The sequence below is a fragment of the Hibiscus syriacus genome, unplaced genomic scaffold, assembly GCF_006381635.1.
Source record: "Hibiscus syriacus cultivar Baekdansim isolate YM2019G1 unplaced genomic scaffold, ASM638163v2 tig00110556_pilon, whole genome shotgun sequence".
Classification (NCBI taxonomy): domain Eukaryota; kingdom Viridiplantae; phylum Streptophyta; class Magnoliopsida; order Malvales; family Malvaceae; genus Hibiscus; species Hibiscus syriacus.
In genome coordinates this window covers 3,741,016-3,765,631 of record NW_024062779.1, presented here as the reverse complement: position 1 = coordinate 3,765,631, position 24,616 = coordinate 3,741,016, and the positions used below count along the sequence as shown (strand labels likewise).

General features: G+C 36.0%; 1 protein-coding gene, 1 long non-coding RNA gene and 2 pseudogenes across 3 annotated transcripts; 2 read left to right on the top strand and 2 right to left on the bottom strand.

Annotated features, from left to right (window-relative positions):
* Nucleotides 1–4,765: 4,765 nt before the first annotated feature.
* On the bottom strand, nt 4,766–24,017 carry LOC120131738. Of its 2 annotated transcripts, none has more exons than XR_005516949.1 (3): nt 23,518–24,017; nt 11,945–11,957; nt 4,766–4,781 (listed from the first exon to the last, which is right to left on the bottom strand). It is a non-coding gene; the product is annotated as an uncharacterized LOC120131738 (long non-coding RNA). The 2 variants fall into 2 exon arrangements; XR_005516950.1 differs by lacking the exon at nt 11,945–11,957 and adding an exon at nt 10,585–10,595.
* Nucleotides 5,442–7,111, top strand: LOC120131736 (annotated as a pseudogene).
* On the top strand, nt 14,990–18,014 carry LOC120131735 (protein HOTHEAD-like). Its single transcript, XM_039148661.1, has 5 exons — nt 14,990–15,165; nt 15,272–15,644; nt 16,272–16,968; nt 17,079–17,647; nt 17,754–18,014. Exons 1-5 carry the CDS (start codon nt 15,102–15,104, stop codon nt 17,806–17,808), a joined length of 1,758 nt encoding a protein of 585 aa, XP_039004592.1. The 5' UTR covers nt 14,990–15,101; the 3' UTR covers nt 17,809–18,014.
* Nucleotides 18,305–22,979, bottom strand: LOC120131734 (annotated as a pseudogene).
* Nucleotides 24,018–24,616: the final 599 nt, after the last annotated feature.

Here is a 24,616-nt window from a genome sequence, read left to right as displayed (position 1 = left end):
GGATAAAACTTTAGGTATCTATTTTTAACGAAATTTTTTTAGGCATTAAACGTTTTTCAAGGCATTCTGTAGGCACTTATTTTTGTAGTAAGCCTTTTTTTTATATCTTTTATTGATGATCTAATTTTACATCCTTAAAATTTTATTATTTCACACCTTAATTCTTTTAATATGATTTCATAAATTCGCATCTATAATATAAAATAATGTCGTGCCTCTGTTTGTTTAGTATGAAATTATGATTTGAACTTCTTCGGTTCATATGATTTGTATAAAGCGATATAAAACTTCAGACGAATCAAATTTTTTGTTTGGTTACTCCCTAGCTATTGTTGTTAAGTTTGAAGACTTAAATACAGTCTTAAGGTGTATAACATTAGCTAGGTATAAATTATCCTTCTGACATTTGTGAACTTCACTGCAATTCAGGTGGCCCTGGATTTTATAGGATTCATCGTCAATAAGCAACATAGTGAGAATTAGTTTATATTGCCATAGCTTAAGCTTTATAAAGGAAATTTGTTTTCTTCAATCTATTATATATATTTATTGGTTTCTCTAGTATAGTATTCAAGGCTCATTTGAACATCAGTTGTTTTTAAGAGTGAAAAAGGGAAAATAATGAGGAGAAAGAGTAGAACAACGAGGAAGAGTTAAATTTAGGTGAGATGTTTACAGCTTGCTCTAAATATCTACACTCCTTTTTCTCATGGTCTCGAGGCATTAATTTTTAGCATGGAAAATGATACTGCCTTTCAAAAAAAAAATCATCAGGAAAAATCAATTTAATTTCAAATTTAATTAGATCTAATAAATAAAAAAATAAAATTTAATTTGAATGTGATGTTGTAATTATTAATGATGTAGAAATAATTTTATTTGACTTTTATATTAAAAATTTTATTGAAAACGACCCGTACCAAATTAATTCTCTTACGAGAGAGGACAAGAATTACGTACTTATTTGGATGGGTTAGGCCTAATCTCGTGCCCTCTTACGACTCAACAGATAAAGCAAGTGAAGGTTGAGCTATTAATTGTTGCATGTGCCGCAATAAAATAAAATAAATCAAGAATCTTGTTTCGGTCTGGTCCCTTTTACTTGCTTCCATCACAAGCAATCCGATCCCCCTGATCTCTTTTACCTTTTGCTTTTGAGAAACCTACTATTAATTATGTAAATTTTAACCTAGCCCTACTTGTTTCACCGCAAGAAAGCATTTGCTTTAAGGACTTCCTCTTCCTTTAAAAAGAACCATTTTACAAAAAGTCTAGTCCTTTACGTTTGTAATAACATTTGTACAAGTATATATTTCAGTTTTTGTGTATGATCACCATATTTCACCCCCTTAATCATTCTCTTCTTCAGCATAGATCACTTTTGCATTATCAGAACATGAAGCATGCTAATTATTATTACATGTTTTTTACGGGCTGCTGTAAGAATTGAGGTTTACTTACAAAAGGAAACCGTCATACATTCTCTGGTTACGGTTGCCGTTATCATTTAGCCTTTGTTTCCGTGCTCATTAATTATTATTCCCAATATCAGAAAAAAGTAAATTAAACTAAAAATCCAACCGGATATAAAAATATATTCTTATAAAGGAAAAAAAAACGAAACGAATAGGCTATGAAAGTAGATGCCAGGTTTTGATTTCATGCAAATCTTGTCCACCTTCCTGTCATGTTAGCACTGCCTGCTCAATTTGGAAAGGGCCATACACTTTGTCCTTGCTGACCCTATACTCAATCATAACACACACCCTTGATTACAAATTCTTTTGACCCCCTTTCCTTCATGATTTTTGTTATATGTAATAATATTTGCCGGAGAATCTTTAGGTTTTGTCTCGGCATAATTTCTTCTTCGGAATTTAAAAATTGCGCTTTTACGTCTTTGATAATATAGCTCAAAAGTTGATTGCTTACAGCATCTCAGCTTTAATATATGTTTACATTTTTCATGGGAGGGTGACCGCTTGTCGTCCATGAAAGAAAATGGAGTATAATTCAAGAAAAGCTGGTAGAAAAGAGAAAAACACTGCATTGAAATGTCTAGTTCGGACAGTGTTGTGGTCTGGATGTTAATAAATTAAGCGATCAATAATTCAACATGACGTAATTTTGGAACTGCCATCATGTAATGTGGTACATTAATTAAGATAATCAATTAACTCTATCTTAGGAATGGCAGAACCGCCCGAACCCGATGGGGAAACCCGAAATCCGGCTAAGTTCGATTCGGGTCGGATATCGGGGTAAAATTTGGGGATTTTTTTGGGTTCGGTTTAGGGGACGGGACAAGGTATCCCCGTCCCGCCCCGATTATATATATATATATATATATATATATATAATATTTTATATTTTTTATATTAATTATTAAAGTAAAATTTTGTTGATTTATTGATAAATTTCTCAATGTAGGGAGCTACCAAAGAAAGTGATAAAAGTGACACGACGATTTTGAATGACTTTATTTGACTTAATATTACGTATGCATCTTCGTTGTATGATTTGAATATCGGAACAAGTTTGTATTTAATTATGTATGTGTTTTATGTTGGAGTTTAGACAATTATTTATAATTGAGTTTGAATTTATGACTGTAGTTTGAATTTTAAATCATGTAGACTAATTTTCCAATTTTTTGTGATAGTTTTTTTTTCTACTTTTATGAAAACTACGGCTAGTCAACATTTCGGGTCGGGTTCGGGGACGGGGTAAAAAATCCCCGACGGAACGCCCCGATAAAAAACCCGACGGGAACAGGGCTAGAACGGGGACGGGGGAGCAAAACCCGCCCGAACCCGCCCCGTTACCAGTCCTATTCTATCTCGTTTCTGCTGTGTCCCATTGCTTAGATGCTAATCAACAATTTGGCTTTCCCAAAACTGCTATTTGCAGATTCTGTTAATTATTTCAGTGTGATGATTAATTAATGGTAATGGTCTGTCTAGTTTTGATGTATGTTTAAGGCATGATGAAATGAAAAAAAAGAATTGCAGCCGATATTGATTACAATAAATGATCCAGCTAATTGTATTCAATACCACCTTAATATTTTTTAACTAAGTTGTTCATAAATTTTTAAGCTATAAGTAATTACGATTAAACACACTTAAATTCTAAGTTTTATTTTTTTAATAATTTAGAGGATTATAATGTAATATATATTCAAAAAATATCATAACTCATTGATAACACACTTTGTAAGGAGTACTCTAGGAAGAATAACATCCATTTTACTGGTGAATCTACATACTTAATAAATTTAATCTTTTAAATGTTATAATAGTAATATCATATAAACTAGTATTCGACCAATTCATAACACTTCGATGTTGTTATTAGGATAAAAACTTTATTTTCTTCGTAACAAATATGTCTAAACACGCTTACACTCGTATTTTCTTACATGTTGTGATATTAAAATAACTTAGAAATCACAAAAAAGTGAAAAATGAAAGGAAATCTTGCTATAATTATGATTACAATTGGTAAAAAATGTAATAATGAGGTTTCTTATGAGTTTAAAGCTAGCTTGTACGCAGCGACGGAGCTCCTTTAGGGGTAAGGGCCCAACCCTAGTTAAAATATATATATGCGATATAATTTTGGTTTAATAATATTTTGGTTAATGTAACAATAAATATTTAAATTTAAAAAATATAAAAATTTATTAAATATTTAATCAAGTAGGGTCAAACTAAAGAATGATAAATCTGTGTTCTCAAATTTTTGGTCTAATTACAATTTAAGTCATTGTAAGTTTAATATCAGACAAATTAGAAGTTGTTTTTTGAGTTTGAGTTTTTTTTTTTTAATTTAGGGTGAATACAAGGTAATATCTGTACAAATACTTTCAACTATTTCACAATGAACGCTCAGACCCCTACATACGTGCTTGAACTCGGGACCTTAAGGATAACAACAATCTCTTAATCACTAAGGTCTTCTTGTTCATACTGAATTTCGAGTTTAAATATCTAATAAGTCTTTATATTTTTCTTAAATAGTCTAATGTTTCGACCCTTCCAATATTTAATTCTGATTTTATCTTTCTCGTACGCTCACTTATTACTCGTTAAGAAACGATATTATTAAAACACAGTGACATTTTGAGTACCGGTTAATTTTATTTTGTTGTTGTTTCATTGCATAATTGCTTGACTTTGAGGAGCGCTCATACTTTGTGGCAGTTGATTGAAGTGATTTCTTTTATGGACTTTGAGGGGGAAAGCCTATACTTTATGCACTTCATTACATGCGACGTTTCAGCAGAAAATTTCAACAACATTGTTCTAGAACCAAATGTAAGTAATGATAACAACATATATTATATATATGTGTGTGTGTGGGAGAGATGATATTCACTTAAGTAAAGAATAACAAAGCATCCATGGTGGGACACTTCTATAAACATTTGATATATCAAAGTGAAATGACATTAATTTTTACCATGCACGTATATATAAGCAGGCCTCTTGTATATATATAATGCAAGGTGTCGACCTTCAAATCTTTTACTGTTTCAGATACACAGATTCACATCCAGTACGAAATCAGTGAGTCTAAAAAGTGGGTCTTGTTAGAAACAACATTGGGTCCCAAGTCTGCATATATGCCACGTGTACAAGAAACCCACCTCAGAGAAATGAAGAGAGAGAGAGGAGGAGGGAGGATTCCATTATAAGGATAAATTATTTCATAGACCCGACTCATCATGTCATCTATGATCCTAATAAATACAATTTAAATTAACTTCCAAATAACAACTCACCCTTGTTTACGTACGAAAGAATTGAAGATTTATTTTGAAAAAAATGATATGGAGAAATATTATTAATTTGAATCACGGATAATATGGTGATTCGAGACTAAGCTGTAAACGAGCCGAGTGGAGCTCGACTCCAAAAGTTTAAAATTAGGCTCTAATCGACTCGAAAACTCGCGAAAATTATCAAGCTCAGCTCGAACTCGAATATAATATTGAAACTCGACTCGAAAAGGCTTGAACTCAAAAAAAATTCAAGAGCTCGATTCAAGCTCGACTCAAACTCGAATTTGAACCAACAAAAATATTATTTTAATTTAAAATATTTTTTTTTTAAAATTTATAATTATCAATAATGTATTTTTAATAATGTAATTTAAAAAAAACTATAATTATAATATAACATTTTTTCAAGTAGCTCGTGAGCTTTTCGAGTCGAGTATTAAGTAGTTCGTTTTAGCTCGTTAAGAATTCGAGTCGAGTTCGAGTTGAGCACATTCGATTCAAGTTTGATCGAGCTTTGATCGAATCGATCTCGAATAACTCACGATCTGTCTTATCTCATTTACAGTCCTATACGAGACTATTTAATAATTTCTCCATTATAAGCCATGCAACTCTTACAGGCTGACACTGCAGATTTTAACCTTTTGCCCTCAAACCCTAACTGGGCGACCAACATTAAATTCACTCTACTGCTGCACTCTTCTCAGTCTTTTAAAATCGCCTCTTTTACTTTAAGCCAACTTAGAGGGCTTACCTCTTAATATCTTACTTTCCCTCCCCCCCTTTTTTGGGCCTGCTTATCATTTTTTCACTTTTGAGAAAAAAAAACAACTCTTCAGCACTGAATCTAGCTGTCATTGGCTGTAAAGATGGGGCACCATTCTTGTTGCAACAAGGAGAAGGTGAAGAGAGGGCTATGGTCACCCGAGGAAGATGAGAAACTTATTAACTACGTTACAGCTTATGGCCATGGTTGCTGGAGCTCTGTCCCTAGACTTGCTGGTGTGGTTCTTTTTCCATCTCAATTCTCGAACGTTGGACTAGTTTTTAGAAGCCCTTTCTTCTTCTTTCACAGGCAAAAACTACAAAAGTCGATTGCATTAATTTTGATTACTTGTTTATTTCCTATTCCATGTTTGTTCCTATTCGGGTTTGTTTCATGATGCAGGCCTTCAAAGATGCGGAAAAAGCTGCAGATTAAGATGGATTAATTACCTCAGACCTGATTTGAAACGTGGGAGTTTCTCTCCACAAGAAGCAGCTCTCATCATTGAACTCCATAGTATTCTGGGCAACAGGTAACTTCAAATGGAAGTGCTTACTATAATCACGGTAATCATCTATGTATTTTCTTTTCATTTTTGTACTTTTAACGTTTTCTTGAACAGATGGGCACAGATAGCGAAGCATTTACCAGGGAGAACAGATAATGAGGTGAAGAACTTTTGGAATTCAAGTATCAAGAAGAGGTTTATAACCCATGATGTTGTTCCACCTTTTGCCTCTTTGGTTGATGTTCACAATTCCAAACCCCAAGAGGAAGCAGCTGATTTTGTCTCTCTAAATTTAAACCCTAATTTGATCCTCAGTGATCAACAACGAGACCAGCTCCATCTTTCCCCATCAGCATCACTGCTACAAAGCTTTGCTCATGACGCAGATTTTAAGCCAAACCCAAGCAATGACACCGTTGATTTGATTCACCATCATTTCCCATTAACCCCAATGCACCCGCCCCTTTCAAATACAGCTTCCTTCGACCCTTCGTGGTCATTTCCCTTTGTTGCACCCCAACATGATCTGCATCATCCCCAAAATAAAGAACATCACGTCCCAAATTTGAGCAATGAAGTAGTTCAAGATATTGTGAGTGACATGCTTGTAAACCAGATCGCTGGCGTCAATCCTTATGAGTACGATACGTTAATGGCAACCCAAACAGTACCCAAACTCTGTGAAATCCTTAAAGGAAACCTCTGCAACATGCCCTAACATCCGTTTCATTACAAAACATAGACCCATTAGTCTCCTGGCTCTCATCGTGTTTTCCTATATCTGCTGGTTCATCATATTCGCAGAACATGTACGTGGCAACAAACCAGATGGAGTTCGTTGATTCCATCATCACACCGATTCCATTATCATCATCATCGTCATCTTATTCTTCTTCTTCATCATCATCTTTATCAGCTTTTTCCAATGGGCAATATATCACAAACCCTACTCTTCCATGGGACCCTTAAGTAGGATAGATTCACTATTTTATAATAGAAATGGCACTGGATTTATCTAGGTACTTTTTCTACTGTTTCACTCGATCAATACAAGAGCAATTATTCTCTTGAAATATATATGTATATATACATATGTATATTATGTGTAGGTTGTTATATATAAGAGAAAAAAAGTTTAAAACCTAAATGTTACTATTTTAGACATCAAGTAAAGATAATGCTCGAAGATTTTCCATATATAAATTTAGTTTTTTCCTAACAATATCTACCTAGAGAAGGGGAGGAGAATTTTGCTCTTATTGAGTATTAAACTCTCAACTTATGAGAGATCAGAGATGTCAACTAAAAATTTTTAATCACATATTTTAGAGATTGTTGACATAAATTTAATTTCTTAATTTCACGATTTACTAGTTCAAAATATATTTGTATATCAGATTAATATCTACTGTTTAGTTTCTCTATTTTACCATTCCATTTTGTATATTTCCTTTCAATATATATTATACATATAGAGGTAGAATCAAATATTAAAATGAGTAAATTATCAAAGTTTAATCTTATATTAAAAAAGAAAAAGTACAGACATGGAAGGGCACAGGCCCACGTTGGTAGTAAATTAGTGTTACTTGCCTAAAGTTTTGTGGTTGTAATTGGAGAAAATTTTGAGCTTATATTAGGAATGCATCAATTATTAACAAAGGAAAGATGAAGACAAAGCAAGGCGGCCCACTCCGCCCCCGACACGGAAATTTTCATCAATGCCTGGCCACTGGTTGTCAACTGATAATTGAACAGAGCTGCAGGCCCCAAAAGATACGGCCTTTAGAGCTTTTTTACGCCATCGCCACTGTTAATGGCTCTTAAATTTCGGCAGTAAAAAAAAGTTAAAACTCAGTCGTCTAATTATGAGTTTAATAATATATAAAATTATTTTTAAGTTATTTTATCATGTACACTTTCATTTAGCAACATTTAACTTTCAAAAGAAAAATTTATCTCAAGGCTAGATACCGATACGATTTCCTATGGTTGCTTAGTACTAGAGTTGGTCTTGTCGGGAGACAAATTAGAAATGCAACAGAATCAAAGGTAAGACACTATCCTTTGACCATAAGAAAGAAGAAGAAAGGGAGTCAAATATCCGTTAACACTTGTCTAGTGTGATAATTGAGTGGTGAGTTATGTAATTTACTTATAAAAAAGTGTCTGTAATAGTTCCGTTAAGTATTTAACGTCGAAATATCAAAACGAAACCAAAAATTAAACATTAGGTATGGTTTTGAAACAAATGAAAATTTAGATACTAATCAAAACAAAACTGATAGTTTAGGTATAAAATGTATAATTTACCCAAATAATAATGAGAGAATAAAATGAAATCAAGGTAAATTGTGGAGGTAATTAAATACTTAGCAAACAAGATAAAATGAACCAATGAAAAGTTAATTTTTAGTTAAGAAGAACGAATGCATGAGTATACCAGCAAGTGTGACATTTATAAACTTCGGTACAACAGTAAATAGTGGACATCGATGAGAGAAACTAGGGATGGCAATATACCCGAACCCGACGGGAAAACCCGAAACCGGTCAAGTTCGGGTCAGTCGGGTTGAATGATATCATGTCAGGTTCGGGAATATTTTTCGGGGATTTGTTCGGGTATGGTTCGGGTTCGGGGCAAGGTATCCCCGCCCGGACCCGCCCCGATTATATATATATATATTTTTATATTTTTATATTAATTATATATAATTTTTATTTTTTATATTAATTATATATAATATGGGTTCGGGTTCGGGTATAATATTTCGGGTCGGTTCGGGACGGGGCAAAAAAAACCCCGACGGGGCGCCTAATAAAAAACGTCGGGTCGGGTGGGAATTCATTTCGGTTCGGGACGGGGAGCAAAACCCCCCGAACCCGACCCGTTGCCATTCTAAGAGAAACAATAAATCAAGTAACCATGGGATTAAATAAGAGAAAACCTCAGCCTTATAATACGATTTTAACCAACTTTTTTGGATTTGCCAAAATGACCAACTAAATCGCAATGCGATCATAATTCGTAACGCGATCTCTGGTATCGCAAATCAGTTTCCAGATTCGCAACGCGAACTTCGACTATCGCAACACGAACTTACTATCGTTGCGATTTACATATTCGCATTGCGATAGTCCAAGTTCGCGTTGCGATTTTCAAATTCGTTGCGATAGTCGAAGTTCGCGTTGCGATTTATTCAAAATTCGTTGCGATAGTCCAAAATCGCAACGACTGGTGTATTGTATTTGTTTCTTAAGAATTTTCTCTAAAAATAGTATTCGCGCGGACGTGTCGAAGACACGTATTACCACGACCACGACCACACACGACACGAGAAGAGACGAGACGGAGGGCGGTGGCGGCGCGCGAGAGTCCCCTTGTTCTCTATCACTCAACAAGAAGTGAAAGTCAAGCCTTAATATCATTCCAATAGTGTTTCCAATACTATGTGGGATTGAGCATTACCACACTTGTTCCAATACAATGTGATTATTCAGAAACAATTAACAATCATGCACCTTAAACAACTGAATCAACAACCAATTGCATTAGTTTTATACGATTAATATGTCATAATTAAGTCATCTACAATCAATCGCGATTATGCAATTTTAAGCAAAACATTCAAAAATATCACTATTTAAGGCTCATCCCACATAGTATTGGGAACAAGTTGGTAATTCTCAATCTCACATAGTATTGGAAACACTATTGGGAATGGTATTTAAGACTTGCTTTCCCACTTCTTGTTGAGTGATAGAGAACAAGGGACTCTCGCGCGCCGCCGCGGTCTCGTGTCTGGTTGTGGTGTTGTGGTCGTGGAATACGTGTCTTCAACACTCCGCGAATACTATATTTTTAGAGAAATTCTTAAGAAACAAATGCAATACCACCAGTCGTTGCGATTTTGTACTATCGTAACGAATTTGGAATAAATCGCAATACGAACTTCGACTATCGCAACGAATTTGGAATAAATCGCAACGCGAACTTCGACTATCGCAACGAACTTTGAATAAATCGCAACGCACTTGGACTATCGCAACGAATTTGGAATAAATCGTAACGCGAACTTCGACTATCGCAACAATTTGGAAATGCAACGCGAACTTCGACTATCGCAATGCGATAGTCAAGTTCGCGTTGCGAATCTGAAACTGATTTGCGATACCGGAGATTGCGTTGCGAATTATCGATCGCATTGCGATTTAGTTGGTCATTTTGAAATCCAAAAAAAGTTTGTTAAAATCGTATATTATAAGACATTTTTTGTCACTGAAGTTATTTTCTTTAAATAAATTTTGAAAAAGTTTATAATATAGTTTAGTAGAAAAACAAAAGAGAGCATTTTATGTTCGTTTTTTTGATGATGTCTCAAATTCGTCACGTTAAGATGAGATGGTCTCATGTCCATGAACTCCACGTGGACCGATATTGTACATATTTTCAAAGAGTCGTTACATCAAGGTGACGATTGATGAGTCTATTGAGAAATAATTTTATCTTTTTAAATTTAAAACAAAATAAAAAACTCATCACGTCTAGGTAATAAATTATCCTGAAATTTTAAAAAATAATCGTTAGACAACAACAGCTTTTAAACTTTTTAAATTTTAATTTTTGAAATCCTAACACTGGCGAGCTTAACAACACAAAATAAAATCTTAAACTCCAAACACCTATTTATAACCCAAACCCAACATTACAAAACAACTATATTTTTCAAAAATTCAACTTAAGTCGTCACTTCGAGTGATGAGATTTACCTTGACGTTGAAATTTGACGTTGTAACTGCCCGTTGCACAACGATATAAATGGCTATTTTTTTTTTAAATTCAATAGAAATTTATCATCTCGACATGACGAGTTCTCTAATTTTTAATTTTTTTTTTTTAAATTTTCAAAAGATAAAAAAATTAACTTTATACATGACTCCTCGTCTCCTCGACGGAACTAGTCTTTAGAAACATATTATAATAGTAGCTCATGTGGGGCCTATGGACTTGAAATTATAGCAAATATTTTTTAATTGAATTCGTCACCCTAACATGATAATTTTATGTTTTATTGTAACTTCTATTATGTTTTACTGTAGTATCTACTGTGAATTACAAAATAAATTTAGAAATAACGGTTGTAACCAAATAATTTGGCCGCTGCGGTAATGGCAAAAAATACCCTTGTAATGTTACCATACACAGTGACGATCAACACTTTTGGACCCAATTCTTTTAATGGCACAAATTCATGATTTTTTTAGTCTTTTCGGTTTCAAAATTTTGATTTGATTAATTTGGAAGGATTCGTTTTATTCATGATTTTTTTATTAATTAAAGTTATTATAATATAATATTTATTTAATATTTTTAGTATTAAAAATAAATATTTTATTAAGGTTAAATTCTCTAAAAAAAGAAATTGTTTTTAGCTATTAAAATCAGTTAATAGGTCCAACCCATGATTTGAAGTGCCTTTCTTAAGTTAAAGGGTAAATTACAAATTTGGTAACTGAACTTTACTCTTTCTCCTATTTCACTCACTGTACTTTAAATCTTTTCAATTTCCTCACTGAACTTAATACATTGGGTTTTTTTGTCACTCGGCCGTGTTAAATAGTTAACGACATTAAAATGAGCTGTTATACAGATGCAAAACGACGTCGTCTTGATGAAAATTTTGTTTTTTTAAAACAACATTGTTTTTAACGCTGTTAACTATTTAAGGGGTGACTAAAATAGGAGAGAGTGTAAAATTCAGTGAATGAAAAAAACCAATGTATTAAGTTTGGTGAGGAAATTGAAAACTTTTAAAGTTCAATGAGCTAAATAGGAGAGAGTAAAATTTAATGATGAAATTTGTAATTTACCCTAAGTTAAAACATAAAATAAAAAACTAAAAGTTTTTCAAAGTGACATTGAATGAATTATTTACATTATCCATTTATTTACGTCAAAATATATTTATAATTATGCTTGTGTTGCACGTTTATCTCTGTCTTTGTGGCACGTTTATATATGTCTTTGTGGCACGTTTTAAAATTTTTTTCTCGGTCGTTTGTTCGTTTTTTTATTTATTTTTTCTCATGGTTGAATTTAACTGACGTCACAACTGATCAAGATGACGCTCATTTGAAATCTTGTTGATATTCCCTGTTATGACCTTTGGATTGAATTTGTATGCGTGATTTTACGTTTGTGGATAGTTTCTCACGACGTTCAGTCTAATCTGCAGATCTCGGTGGTCTTTCTATAACTTAATTTCTTTTGTGGTTCGTTTGCTGATGCAATCAGATTTTTTTCGTATCTATTTTTGTTCAAGTCTCTTGGTTGGGTTTTCAAAATTTTTTGTATGATTCTTATATGATATAAAATGATTAGTTTTAATGTTATAAGAAAAGTCCAAATTATGTATTTAGTTTACGATGATAGTTGTAAACTCTTATTATAATTTTGAATATTTTCTTTTTTAATAATACTAGTCGTTTCTATTAAAAAAATACTTACAATTTAATTATATATCGATGACAACTTGTAGAGAAAATGTATCATTATTTCACCCAAAGAAAATATAAGTACCGGTCAAAGTAGCTCCAAAAAGAAATAGGGTATCACTTGCATATATACTTTCGTTAACTGCTGCTTCACGGACCTTGTCTCCTTGCAGAGAATCAAGTGGTATCCTCTAAAATTTGGGAAAACAAAATTCCAGTTTAAGTCCTGGAAATTTCATCATACATCATGAAGAAAGTAGGCATTCGTCGACAATGATGCACGAAATACAATTATCATGCATGAATACATATAAAAAATATTACAAGATGAAAACAATTTAATCGTCCTCGGTGCAAGAATCAAAATTCTAAAATCCCTACAATTTATTCCACTATGCAGTAACAAGGCCTTGTCAACTTGTGGTCATTTATACTAAAAAGCACTACTGATATCGTCCCGGAAGAGATCACTAACCTTTTTAGAAAAATAGATGTTGGTCTTGGCAAGACTAATTTTGTGTCTTAAACTGTCGAAAAAATTTCGAAGAACCCTTTTATATAACATTAAGTTGATCGAATGATGTTTCAGCAAAAAGAATAAGACCATCTGTAAAAAAATAGATGTGAGAGATGTGGACCATTCTTGGAGAGCCGAATCGGATGCCAAAAACCATCAGAAACCTTAATAGCCATCCAACCAATGCTCCCTTGCTTGCATTTCATCGAATGAATCACTTCCTGGACAATAATGATGTTGTCCAAGTTGTTACGATCCGGGACAAAGCTTGTTTGCCCCTCCGAGATCCATTAGGGAAGAAAAGGCTTCAGTCTATCGACTATAATCTTTGTGACAGTCTTGAGGAGAACAGTAAAACTTAAGGGAAGCAATTTTCGGAATTAGCACCAAACGGGTACGATTGGTCCCAGTGGGAACCTCGCCATGATCAAAGCAATTGCGTATAAACCTGCAGACAGTCAATTCCTTTGATAAAAACAGGCATGGAAGTCGTCAATTCCAGGAGCCTTCAAAGGGTGCACATCGAATATAACTCACTTGATCTCATCCGCCGTAACTAGGCTAGAAAGAACATTTAAAGCATCAATAGAGAATTGATGGAAGCATCCACGAGTATTATATGTGTAACAACCTTCTCCACTACTAGAGAAAAGTCTTGAAAAGAAGCTAATAACCCTTTGCTTAAGAAGTTGCTGATTGGAGCACCAAGACTCACCATCCAAACACAAGGACAAAATTGTATTTGCTCGCCTTCTATTCTTTGCACAAGCATGAAAATAGTTGGTATTCCGATCTCTATAAAAGTGCCAATTAAAAGAGAGATTAATAATCTTTTCTTTCTCCCAATATCCCCAAAGACATTCTTGTTCCAGTCCATCAGTTTCGGCTTGAGCGACACAAGATTGTCTTTGATATTAATCGAACTATCCCAATTCGAGCATAAGACATCTTGGAAATTTGGATGGTCTTGCCACGCAAGCAAATATCGAAACGGAACAGGTTCTAGATTAGAAGAAACAGGTGGTATTCTGAGAAGAATCGGACGATGGTCAGATCCGAAACGGTCTAAATGGTAATTAACCGAATCCGAAAACCGAGTCACTCAAGATTCATTAGCTAAGTATCTATGAAGGCGTTGACATAAGGATCCTCTAGCCCAAGTAAAAGGATAACCAATATCACAAAGTGCGTTATCAAACACTAAAATTTCTGCTCAATTCGCTTCTTCGGGTTGTGCCTCCCATTATATCACTTGCATGGAGAATGACATTGAAATCTCCTCCAAGGAGCTAAGGAAGAGTATGGCCCGTGTTAAGTCTCTCAAGCTGCGACCAAAGATATTTCCTGAACATAATGTTAAGGCTGACGTACGTAAACAATTGTTATGTGGATCGGAATATCTAAAAAAGAAGAGTTCACAAAAATATGCAAGAATTGATTCGAGAAGGTTGATGTGAATATCGTTATTCCATAAGAGCCAGATTCCCTCACTAAAGCCCTGAGCTTCAACACCGAAAGAATTTTGAAAACCCAGCCATTTAATAAAATCATCAGCAAAGTAACAACTAATTCTAGTCTCCATCAAAGCCACCAACGTAGGTCGAAAATCACCCATAAACCTCTTAAACTGACCACGAAACGAAGGGGTAGCTGCGCCATGAGTATTCCCATATATATATATATATATATTGCATTAATTAATTTATTCTTAAAATTTGTTGATGAAAAAAGAAAGGAAGAAAGTTTAAGTGATGGATATGAAAGTAGAGTTTAAATCCAACTCCAAAATCCAAACCGCTGCATTGATATTCAGTTTTATTTCAGGAAAAAGAAAAACAAACCACGGCATTGATTTCACCATTAATGACTAGCACCACCTTTGTTCGTGCGTTCATCATCGATCAGCTCTTAAAGCTAAGCTATATATATATAGTGAGAGTTTAAGTTTAACACACAAAATAAGGCCAACCAGTGAGAGCCGCATAGAGGTTTTTGCTCGGAGTTTGATTAATCTGTTGTTTAGCCTTTCATGGCAGTACTGAAACTTTTTATTTGTTTGATTCTTTGGCTCAACTCTCTCTCTCCTCTTCAAGGTTTTCTTTGTTTCCCTATCTAAAATCTGGAAAACCATCTCATTTTCGTCCGTTGTGTTGTTTTTTTTTTATTGAATAATCTGGGTTTGATTGATGAATATTGCAGGCGGCAGCGATAAGTATGAATTCAGATACCCGTTCATCAAAAGGGCGGGTTCATTATCCTCACCGTTCTCATCATCAAAGACAGACCAAGTGACTTATGATTACATAATCGTGGGAGGTGGGACGGCAGGGTGTCCGTTGGCGGCCACTCTGTCTCGGAACTTCAGAGTGTTGGTGTTGGAGAGGGGAGGGGTTCCTTTTTCAAACCCCAACGTCTCCTTCCTCGGCAACTTCCACATTTCGTTGGCGGACACTTCGCCGTCGTCGGCTTCCCAACCTTTCGTTTCCACGGATGGTGTGATCAATGCAAGGGCTAGGGTCTTGGGTGGTGGCACTTGCATCAATGCTGGGTTCTACACCAGAGCTAACTCAGGGTATTTCCCATTTTCTTAAAATTTACACATATCTGTTCAAATATTGACCTGAGAATTCTCTAGAAAAAGAAATCATTAATTCATGAGAGAATATTCATTAATATCTGGGAAAAGTAGTTCACATGCTATAGCAAATTATACACACGAAGATGATGGTTAAGTGGAAAACTAGAAATTCTAGACGCGCACGACAAAGCCTTTATTATGTTTTTAGGGTCCCCCCGTATTGCTAAAATTTATTTTGAATGCCGATAGTCTTGGTGGTCCCGTGGCCTAACCTCGGTTTCATGAGAGGATGATTAGGTAAGGTATTTGGTCCACCATAAGATTAGGAGTAGGCATAATTTTCTTTTTGCTTCTTAATTCCTTTTTAATTGCTGTTTCTGCATTATTGTTACTTATTAACCCCATAAGCAATCTATTTAGAAGTCGAGAAAAAAATTAATCTGAACAAATGAGATCTTAGATAAATTATATTTAGATTTAATCCAATTAAAGGAAACTTTTACTTTCATTTCAATAGAGAACATGGGTATTTAACAATAGATACAAAGCAGAAATAGTTGAAAATCTAGCTATATTGCCACCAAGTGCAGATTAAGCATTGATGTGTGTAGTTTGTTGCAGTTTCATTAGAAGAGGGGGGTGGGATGCAAGGCTAGTGAATGAGTCGTATCCATGGGTGGAGAAGCAAATTGTTCACCAGCCTAGACTAGCACAATGGCAGCGTGCCTTCAAGGACAGCCTTTTGGATGTTGGTGTCACACCTTTTAATGGATTCACCTACGATCATATCTTTGGAACAAAAGTCGGAGGCACCCTTTTCGACCGCTTCGGCCGTCGCCATACTGCGGCTGAGCTGCTTGCTTCTGCAAACCCCAAAATGCTCACCGTCTTGGTTTATGCCACCGTCCAGAAAGTCTTGTTTGATCAAACAGGGAAGAGACCAAGGGCAATGGGAGTGGTTTTCAAGGATGAAAATGGTAACCTGCATCAGGCATTTCTCACGAACAACCGGAGGAGTGAAGTGATTTTATCATGCGGTGCAATCGGAACTCCTCAGATGCTAATGCTAAGTGGTATTGGTCCCAGGGCTGAACTCCAGAAATTGAACATTTCAGTGGTTCTGCACAATGAGTTTGTTGGCAAGGGCATTGCTGATAATCCCATGAACTCACTTTTCGTCCCAACTAATCGACCGGTGGAACAGTCCCTTATTCAAACCGTAGGCATTACCAAGAAGGGAGTTTACATTGAATCTAGCAGCGGATTCGGACAGTCCCGGGATAGCATTCATTGGCATCATGGAATAATGTCCGCAGAGGTGATATGAAACTATTGATTAATTAACTAAGAAGAGACGATTAATATAAACTTTATCAGAATGCAGTGTTTAATCCTGATGGTTTCGGTCTTTTTGTCATACTGAACCAGATCGGCCAGCTGGCTACGATCCCTCCTGTGCAAAGAACACCCCAAGTGATCAAAGCTTTCATCAAAAGAAAGCGAGACCTACCACATGAAGTATTCAAGGGAGGTTTCGTTTTGGAAAAGCTTGCCAGGCCCCTTTCCTCAGGCCACCTCAACCTGGTCAAAACCAACATTGATGACAACCCTTCAATTACCTTCAACTATTTCCGCCACCCACGAGATCTGCAGCAGTGCGTCGATGGGATCCGCACGGTTGCAAAAGTTGTACAATCAAAACATTTCACAGACTTCACCAAGTGTGACAAACCAACTGTAGAGAAGCTTCTTAACATGAGTGTCAAGGCTAACATTAACCTTATACCAAAGCATATTAATGACAACAAGTCCCTAGAGCAGTTCTGCAAAGATACTGTGCTAACAATTTGGCATTACCACGGAGGGTGCCACGTTGGCAAAGTGGTGAACCCTGACCTCAAAGTTATTGGAACCAACCGACTCCGGATCGTCGATGGCTCCACATTTAGTGAATCCCCTGGAACTAATCCTCAGGCTACTGTCTTGATGATGGGCAGGTAAGATTTGAATACACATATGATTGGTTATACCAGCATCAACCATTTTGACATATGCTGGTTTTGAGCTGAATTAACCAGGCTTGTTTTTTGTTTTTTTTTTCAGGTACATGGGGGTCAAGATTTTGAGAAGAAGACTAGGAAAACCTGCTAATGTGTAACGACTTGCGACCAACTGGTGGCATTTCAAGAGCAGTGTTTGTTTGTAGTAGTACTTAAGTGTATGTAGAGATTAGCTTGCCACGGGAAATTTAGCATTTCCATTGCTGTTAATTTATATCATGAACGAAGTCGTCTTGACTCTGCTCTCCTAATGCCTGGTGTCAAGGTTGATGTTTCTTTGCCGATATATAATAAAATATTTAAGGATCCAAGCGTTGTTATTATCGATCCTCCTACATTTTTGAAGCAAAACCCGACATTATATAATCTAATCAAAATTTACCATATAACTTCACCATATGCATAGGGTTCTCTTTGTTAATGCATGTCTCTTCTGTTTTTCTTTTTCACGGAAAAATGGTTGCAGAAAAGAAGATAAACTTGCAGGAAAACAACAATAATCCCGGGAGGGGGGGAGGGGGTGGAATGCGCCTAAACCAAGCAAAAGATAATACAGGGTGCGGCATTTAAGTGCATGTTAGTGTTAACTCTTGGTGCATGCATGTAACAGAATAAAGCATAAGTCTGCATTCAGTAAATTTTTCAGTTCTTGTTCAAGAAAGCCAACTCTAATTACTCATAGAAGATACTGTGACATCAATGGAAAGGGGTTTTAGCAAAATTTTAACGAGACCCTAGCCAAAATTTGACAGAAAATCCATGCTCACTTCGGCTGCCTCTCGAAAAACTTCGTATTCTCTGCAAGAAATGCCTTCTCCTTCCTGTTCCTAGAGGAGCCGAGCACGAGTGCCTACTAAACGACCCGGGCTCCTGCACCTCAAGCCCTGGTGGGATACTTAAAAAAATCCGCTGCAGGCAGTGCTATATTGCTTTCACGGCTATAATTATAGCCAGGTATTGGGTGATAGGACTGTGAATCTTCCACAAGCTCACTTGAAAGTCTACTAAGCTTATTATCTACAGTTGTAGGAAAGTTGTCCGGGATATCAGCTTTCGGTTCTACCTCCATTTTCTCATCAAATTCATTACATACAAGTTTTAATGCTTGAACAACTTCACCCATGAATGGACGATGAGATACTTCTGGCTGCACGCACATTGATGCAATTGCCGCTACCTTGGCAATGCTATCTAACAAGATATCAGATTTTATGACCGGATCGATAATGATTTCTAAACCTTCCTTGTCTGTTAGGAGTGGACGAGCCCATGCAACGAGATTTTCTTGACCTGGGGGCTGCAACAAGTCCACAGGTTTCCTCCCTGTTAAGAGCTCAAGTAGGACCACCCCATAACTATAAACATCACTTTTGACAAGCAGGTGCCCTGTCATTGCATACTCTGGTGCTAAGTAACTGGAAAAATAAGCTCATCAGTAATAAGTAATCTCTATGTAGAAACAAGCAAAGAACAAAAAAAGTGCCATCATCACTACATTCTAAGCAACGAGACAGATGATTCTCATGAGGCACACAAGTATTGGAAAAGCTTCACTGAGAAAAGATAACTGGTCATGAAAACTAAAAAGGATTGATTCAGGAATGATAGTAAAGAAGTTCATACCCGAATGTTCCCATTACATGTGTTGAGATGTATTTGTTCCCTTCATCCAATGCGGTTCTAGCCAATCCAAAATCTGAAACTTTAGGGGTAAAATCATGTTCCAGCAAGATGTTGCTGGATTTGAAGTCTCGATGTATAACCCGGGGATTGGAGTCTTCATGTAAATACGCTAAGCCTCGGGCTGCACCAAGCGCAATCTTCATTCGTGCACCCCAGTCAAGTGGATTGGTTTCCTTCTCAGCTCCTGGGAGAACATAGATATAGAATTAAACAATCTCTAATCTGTAATATATAACAGCCTATTCACTGAGTGAAAAATGAGAAAGGGAATTTCACTTATGCTGAAGATATTCACCGTGTAAATGGGATTCAAGACTTCCATTAGGAACAAGTTCGTAGACAAGACAATGTATATTGTCCTCGGTGCAAATGCCAATCAGTTTAACAAGATTTCTATGGTGCAGGCGGCTAAGCATCTCCACTTCTGCCAAGAACTCTTGTCCCCCATGTTGGTCCTCCCTCTTCAGAACTTTAACAGCCACTGCAGCTCCATCATCCAAACTGCCTCTATAGACAATGCCAAAACCTCCTTCACCAATCACCCGAGAATCATCGAAGCTATTTGTCGCTCTTTCTATATCATTCAAGGTGAAGTTCTTTGCCAATCCAGTATATGTCATCCCACTGGAACTAATAGACAATGATGCAGCACTGGATTTGCTTCCTTGCATAACAGGCCTAGCTGACCCTGTTGGATTTGGATTTCATGGTTTGTCAAAAAATGAGGTCTGAGCAAGCCCAAACAATGCTTTGGACTAATGATGACAGATAAATAGAAGAATGGAAAACCAGAACTTTAAGTTGGACAAGGAAGAAGAAAGCTTGATTTTGATAACAAAATCTGGCAACAAGCTGTTTATTTCAGGTTCTAAGAGAATCGCAGTCTATGAGTTTAGTCACAATGGAAGTACCTGATGGCTTGGATGAAGAAAATGTTTTAGTTTGTGGTATATGTGCAGGTTCTTTGACGCAAGCTCCGTATTTCCAAAGAATAAACCAAACGATACCCAAGCATACAACAAAGGCTGAAAAAGATGACAGAATAATCACAGCTATCATGCTTTGTGTAAGCCCCTCTCTCTTTCTCTTTGGAACATTGACTCCTAAAGGTTTTATCGCTTGTCCATGATAGTTACGGCCAGTGTATGGCCCATCATCGACAGCAGAAACACTTGAACTCGCAATAGGCGGGGAGGGTGGAAGACCTGCGCAGGTTAAGACAAGAGGCTAAAGATTCTAGTCTCCTAAAATCTTCAAATCATGATATATCTGATAGTGAAATTATCCTGAAAAGAATTGAGAAACTGATATATTACCTGGATAGTGAACATATGCAACTTCATAGGAACCGAAAAGAGAAGCCTTTATGAAGATCTGTCGGTTCCAAAATTTCTTATAGATTAATAATGCGGTTGAATGGTCAAATTTTACTTCCCATGGTACCAGGTTGATGAGGACCGTACTTTTCTCTAGCTCCTGACTAGCAGCATTTGCTCCCATAATCCGAACTTGACTGTGATTTAGTCTTACACTATCAGCAATTTCCTGAGCCAGTTTTGAAACCAAAGGAAAAAATGTGTATATCGAAACACCAAGCCGAAGCTTAATTTGAATTGGCCAGACACAACCACAAGGTGATCCTGGAGGTGTGTATGTTAAGGGCTCGCTGCATGCCACTGACGTACAATCTGCAAATTGTATCAAATTTAAACTTTGTTTTCTTTTCATAAGAAGGTTATTGATCCAAGAAATCTAACTGAAACGCTAGGGAGGTCATTGGTACCTTTATTAGGAGGTGGAGGTGGTAGTGCCATAACGATGGATGGTGGCGGAGCCTTCATCTTCTTCACAGAAGAAGCCATCGGAGAAATTGCCGGTTGAAGAATGGGCACTTCTACAATCATGAAGAAAATATGATACTTATTAGTAGCTAGATTAAATTAGAAAAGGAATGAAATGTCAAGGAAATGAAAGAATTGTAAGATGTTTCATACTATGAAAGTGGCTTGATGGGGCCGTAGGTGCTGGTGCTGGTGAAACCCAGCTAGGAGAAGAATACTGAGAAGGAGAAACTGCAGGAACTGTACATTTACAAGTATTTTAAATGTAAATATATATATATATATATATATATTAATTAGTTTTAATACTCAATAATAACTACTAAGGGCCACCATGGGAGAGAATCAGACCTTGCTGAATGGAAGCAGGTAGATGAATTGAATAGGAGGGTTGAGGAGCAGAATTTCTGAAATGTTTCCTTGCATGATGATGCTTATAAAACCATATTGAAGGTGAGGATACAGGACCAAGCATCCGATTTTTCCCAGGGAATCCAAATGATGGTGAAGTAGGTGCAACCAAAATACTTGAAGGCTTCAAGGCATGGTGTGGATGGATGGCTACAAATCAAAGAGAAGAACCTTCATTGATTGTTTCAAGTAGGAAAGTTAATTCCATGACAATTGCTTTTTTTTGAAAGATGAAAAGTATTCTAGTTTATCCACTCACCTTTATTTGGAGAGTGATCCAAGGAAGATGATAAATGATGCAACACTTTGCTAGAAGGGGAAGAGGCTAACTTTCCATTTCTTGTCCTGCCAAAGGCGGGAGGTGTTCGTGTCAGAGAAGGCGCTCGATCTGTAGCATCATATTAAAACAGATCCAACCAACATTAATCATTACAGACTATCATTATTAGACACTATCAGCAATGACTGTGATGCTATGGAAACACAATTAACTGGAAAATTTAGTTGTCTGTCCTGCAAATGTGTCTTATAAGATCATTAGATGGCACCATGGTCTTTGTCTAGTATGCACTTTTTCATATAAAATAGGATATGTGCAGTCTTAGTCTATCAAAATCCCATTTTGTGACATTCACCTGGATCTGTTGATGGTGGTTGGCCTAGCCCGGTATTTGGTGCTTCTGCAGGCATTCTTATTGGTGGCGGCCACGAAGCTCTTACTGCATCAAAAACACCAATGGAACCAAAAAAGATTGGCGGATTAAGCAATGCACCCAGAATCAAATGCTTAAAGTTAGTGATGTCAATGATGAACTTCATGATAACATTTTCTATATCATGACTGCTTGAATAGCTTCTGTAGTATATTGTTCTGCTATTTGAATTCTAGGACCAAGCAGAGTTAAGAGCTACTATATAGCCACATTACAGTCTGAGAGAGAGAGGGAGAGACAACAAGGATAAGCACGACAGTAAAGAATGTAATTGCAAAAATTTATTAACTTCATGTGACCCACAACAAGGCTAATACATGTGTATTGATCTTTCTGATTTCAGGTTCTTTGATGTGTCTGTTTATCAACATGAACCAGGTTTCACAATGCTGTGTCTTTCAAGATAAAATTGTACTTTCCAACTTGAAAATGAAACATAATTTTATAAAACCGGTGACTGATCCAACAGGTCATGATTTCTGTCAAGTTTTTTAATGATAAATCGTTTGGTTATCCCAAACATTTTCTTCAGAGATAATGATGGAGTTAATGTACCAGCACCATGTAAATCAAAGCAATCTATTGGTTTCTCTGGAGACAAGCCCCCCATCATCATCATCGATATCCATAAGCCATGAATTTTCGGACAATTTATCAATGACATACAGCCGTTAGCTTATGATTGTGAGACATGACCAAAAAGTTTCCCCTTAAACCCATAGATCGCCAGTAAATACTATTCCAGGAATCATGAAATGTGAAAACACCAACTTCAAATTCACTCATTAAGGCCTTCTTCGTGATCATGAAATGCAGATTCTATCTGATACTTAAATTCTCCACTGAGCCAATTTCTCACAAGCTAAAAGGCATACCATCCTAGTAGCTCTTGATAACTGAAACTAAAATAACCCAGATCTTTAAAATGGATGTTGAGTTTCATGAAAATATCAATAAACTAAAAGGAAAACAAATGCATGGATCAAAATTAAACTGCCAAAAAAAACCCCAACTTAGAAGAAAACAGATATAGAGACAACATTACCTGATGATCCATCAACCGACATAGCACTAAGAGCAATGAGACCCAGGAACAGCAGTAGAGTAAATTCAAATTGAAAATGAAACCCCATTTTTTTTCTTAAAACTTCCAAAAAACCTGGAACTCAATCTCCAAGAAGTTTCATCTCTCTCAGGCCTCAGCCAATCATCAAAGCAAGAAAAATATAACAGAAACAAAGCAGTGAAAACTGAAACTACCCCCTGAAGCAAAAATTGGGTGTATAACATAAAGGAACAAGCTATGCTACTCTGTTTAAGAGTACAAAAGAAGACCCCACCAATGGTGCACCACCAAAGTAGAGAGCCAAGGGATTAGGTAACCAAAAAACACCCCAGGTGATCCCTTTATTAGAGACTAATAAAGAGAAGACTGGCATAATTCTATAATGGAAGAGCAGCTTTTTTTCATTACTGACCGAAGGTAACTATAAGTATCCCCACACACGTACACGCAAAGATCAAAGTTTTACTGGAGCTGATCAAAGCAAAATACTATTAAAGTAGAACAGTGAAGTTAAAGGAGCTTGGTCCAGCTCCAAGACACTTTCCAGTGAGAGAGAGAATTGTAGTGGGTATGTTTGGCTGAATTGTTTAACATTTTTTTCAGCTTATAGTAGGATCAATAGACACAAGTCCACTTTTGCATTATGACATTTGCGACTTAGAGATTAGACTAATTTCCAATTATTCAACCATTTAACTTTTTTGGGTAAATGACAATTTTCATCATTCAACTTTAACCTTATTCCTATTTTAGTCACTAGAATTTAATTCATTTAATTCAATCACTTGAATTATTCTTATTTTGGTCACTTTATCGTTAAATAACTAATAATGTTATAATATGACACAAGAAATCAAAATAACATCATTTTAGAAAAGCTAAATTTGCATAAAAACAATATCATTTTGGATCATCTAAAACTCAATTTGCTCCTTTTTCCTCATTTTCCTCCTTTGCCTATTTTATTCCTCTTTGTTTCTCCATTTTCCCATATTCTAACTACTGTTTGTTGCAACCGACCACTAAATCGACTGCCGTTTATCATCGTTATTCAACTGATAAATTGTAAAATTTCTTATCGAACTCATTTCACCCTTCTAAATATAAATCTAATGTTTGTTTAATTGAAAAGCACATCAAACTCTACAAATCTAATATCTAACAATTTCAAGACATCGAACTACCATCATCT

Excerpts from the sequence above, each read along its gene's own strand:
- LOC120131735 (XM_039148661.1), top strand. The coding sequence starts at position 15,102 with ATGGCAGTACTGAAACTTTTTATTTGTTTGATTCTTTGGCTCAACTCT. Across the intron at positions 15,645-16,271 it reads TACACCAGAGCTAACTCAGG|TTTCATTAGAAGAGGGGGGT; the intron begins GTATTTCCCATT and ends AGTTTGTTGCAG. Across the intron at positions 16,969-17,078 it reads ATGGAATAATGTCCGCAGAG|ATCGGCCAGCTGGCTACGAT; the intron begins GTGATATGAAAC and ends ATACTGAACCAG.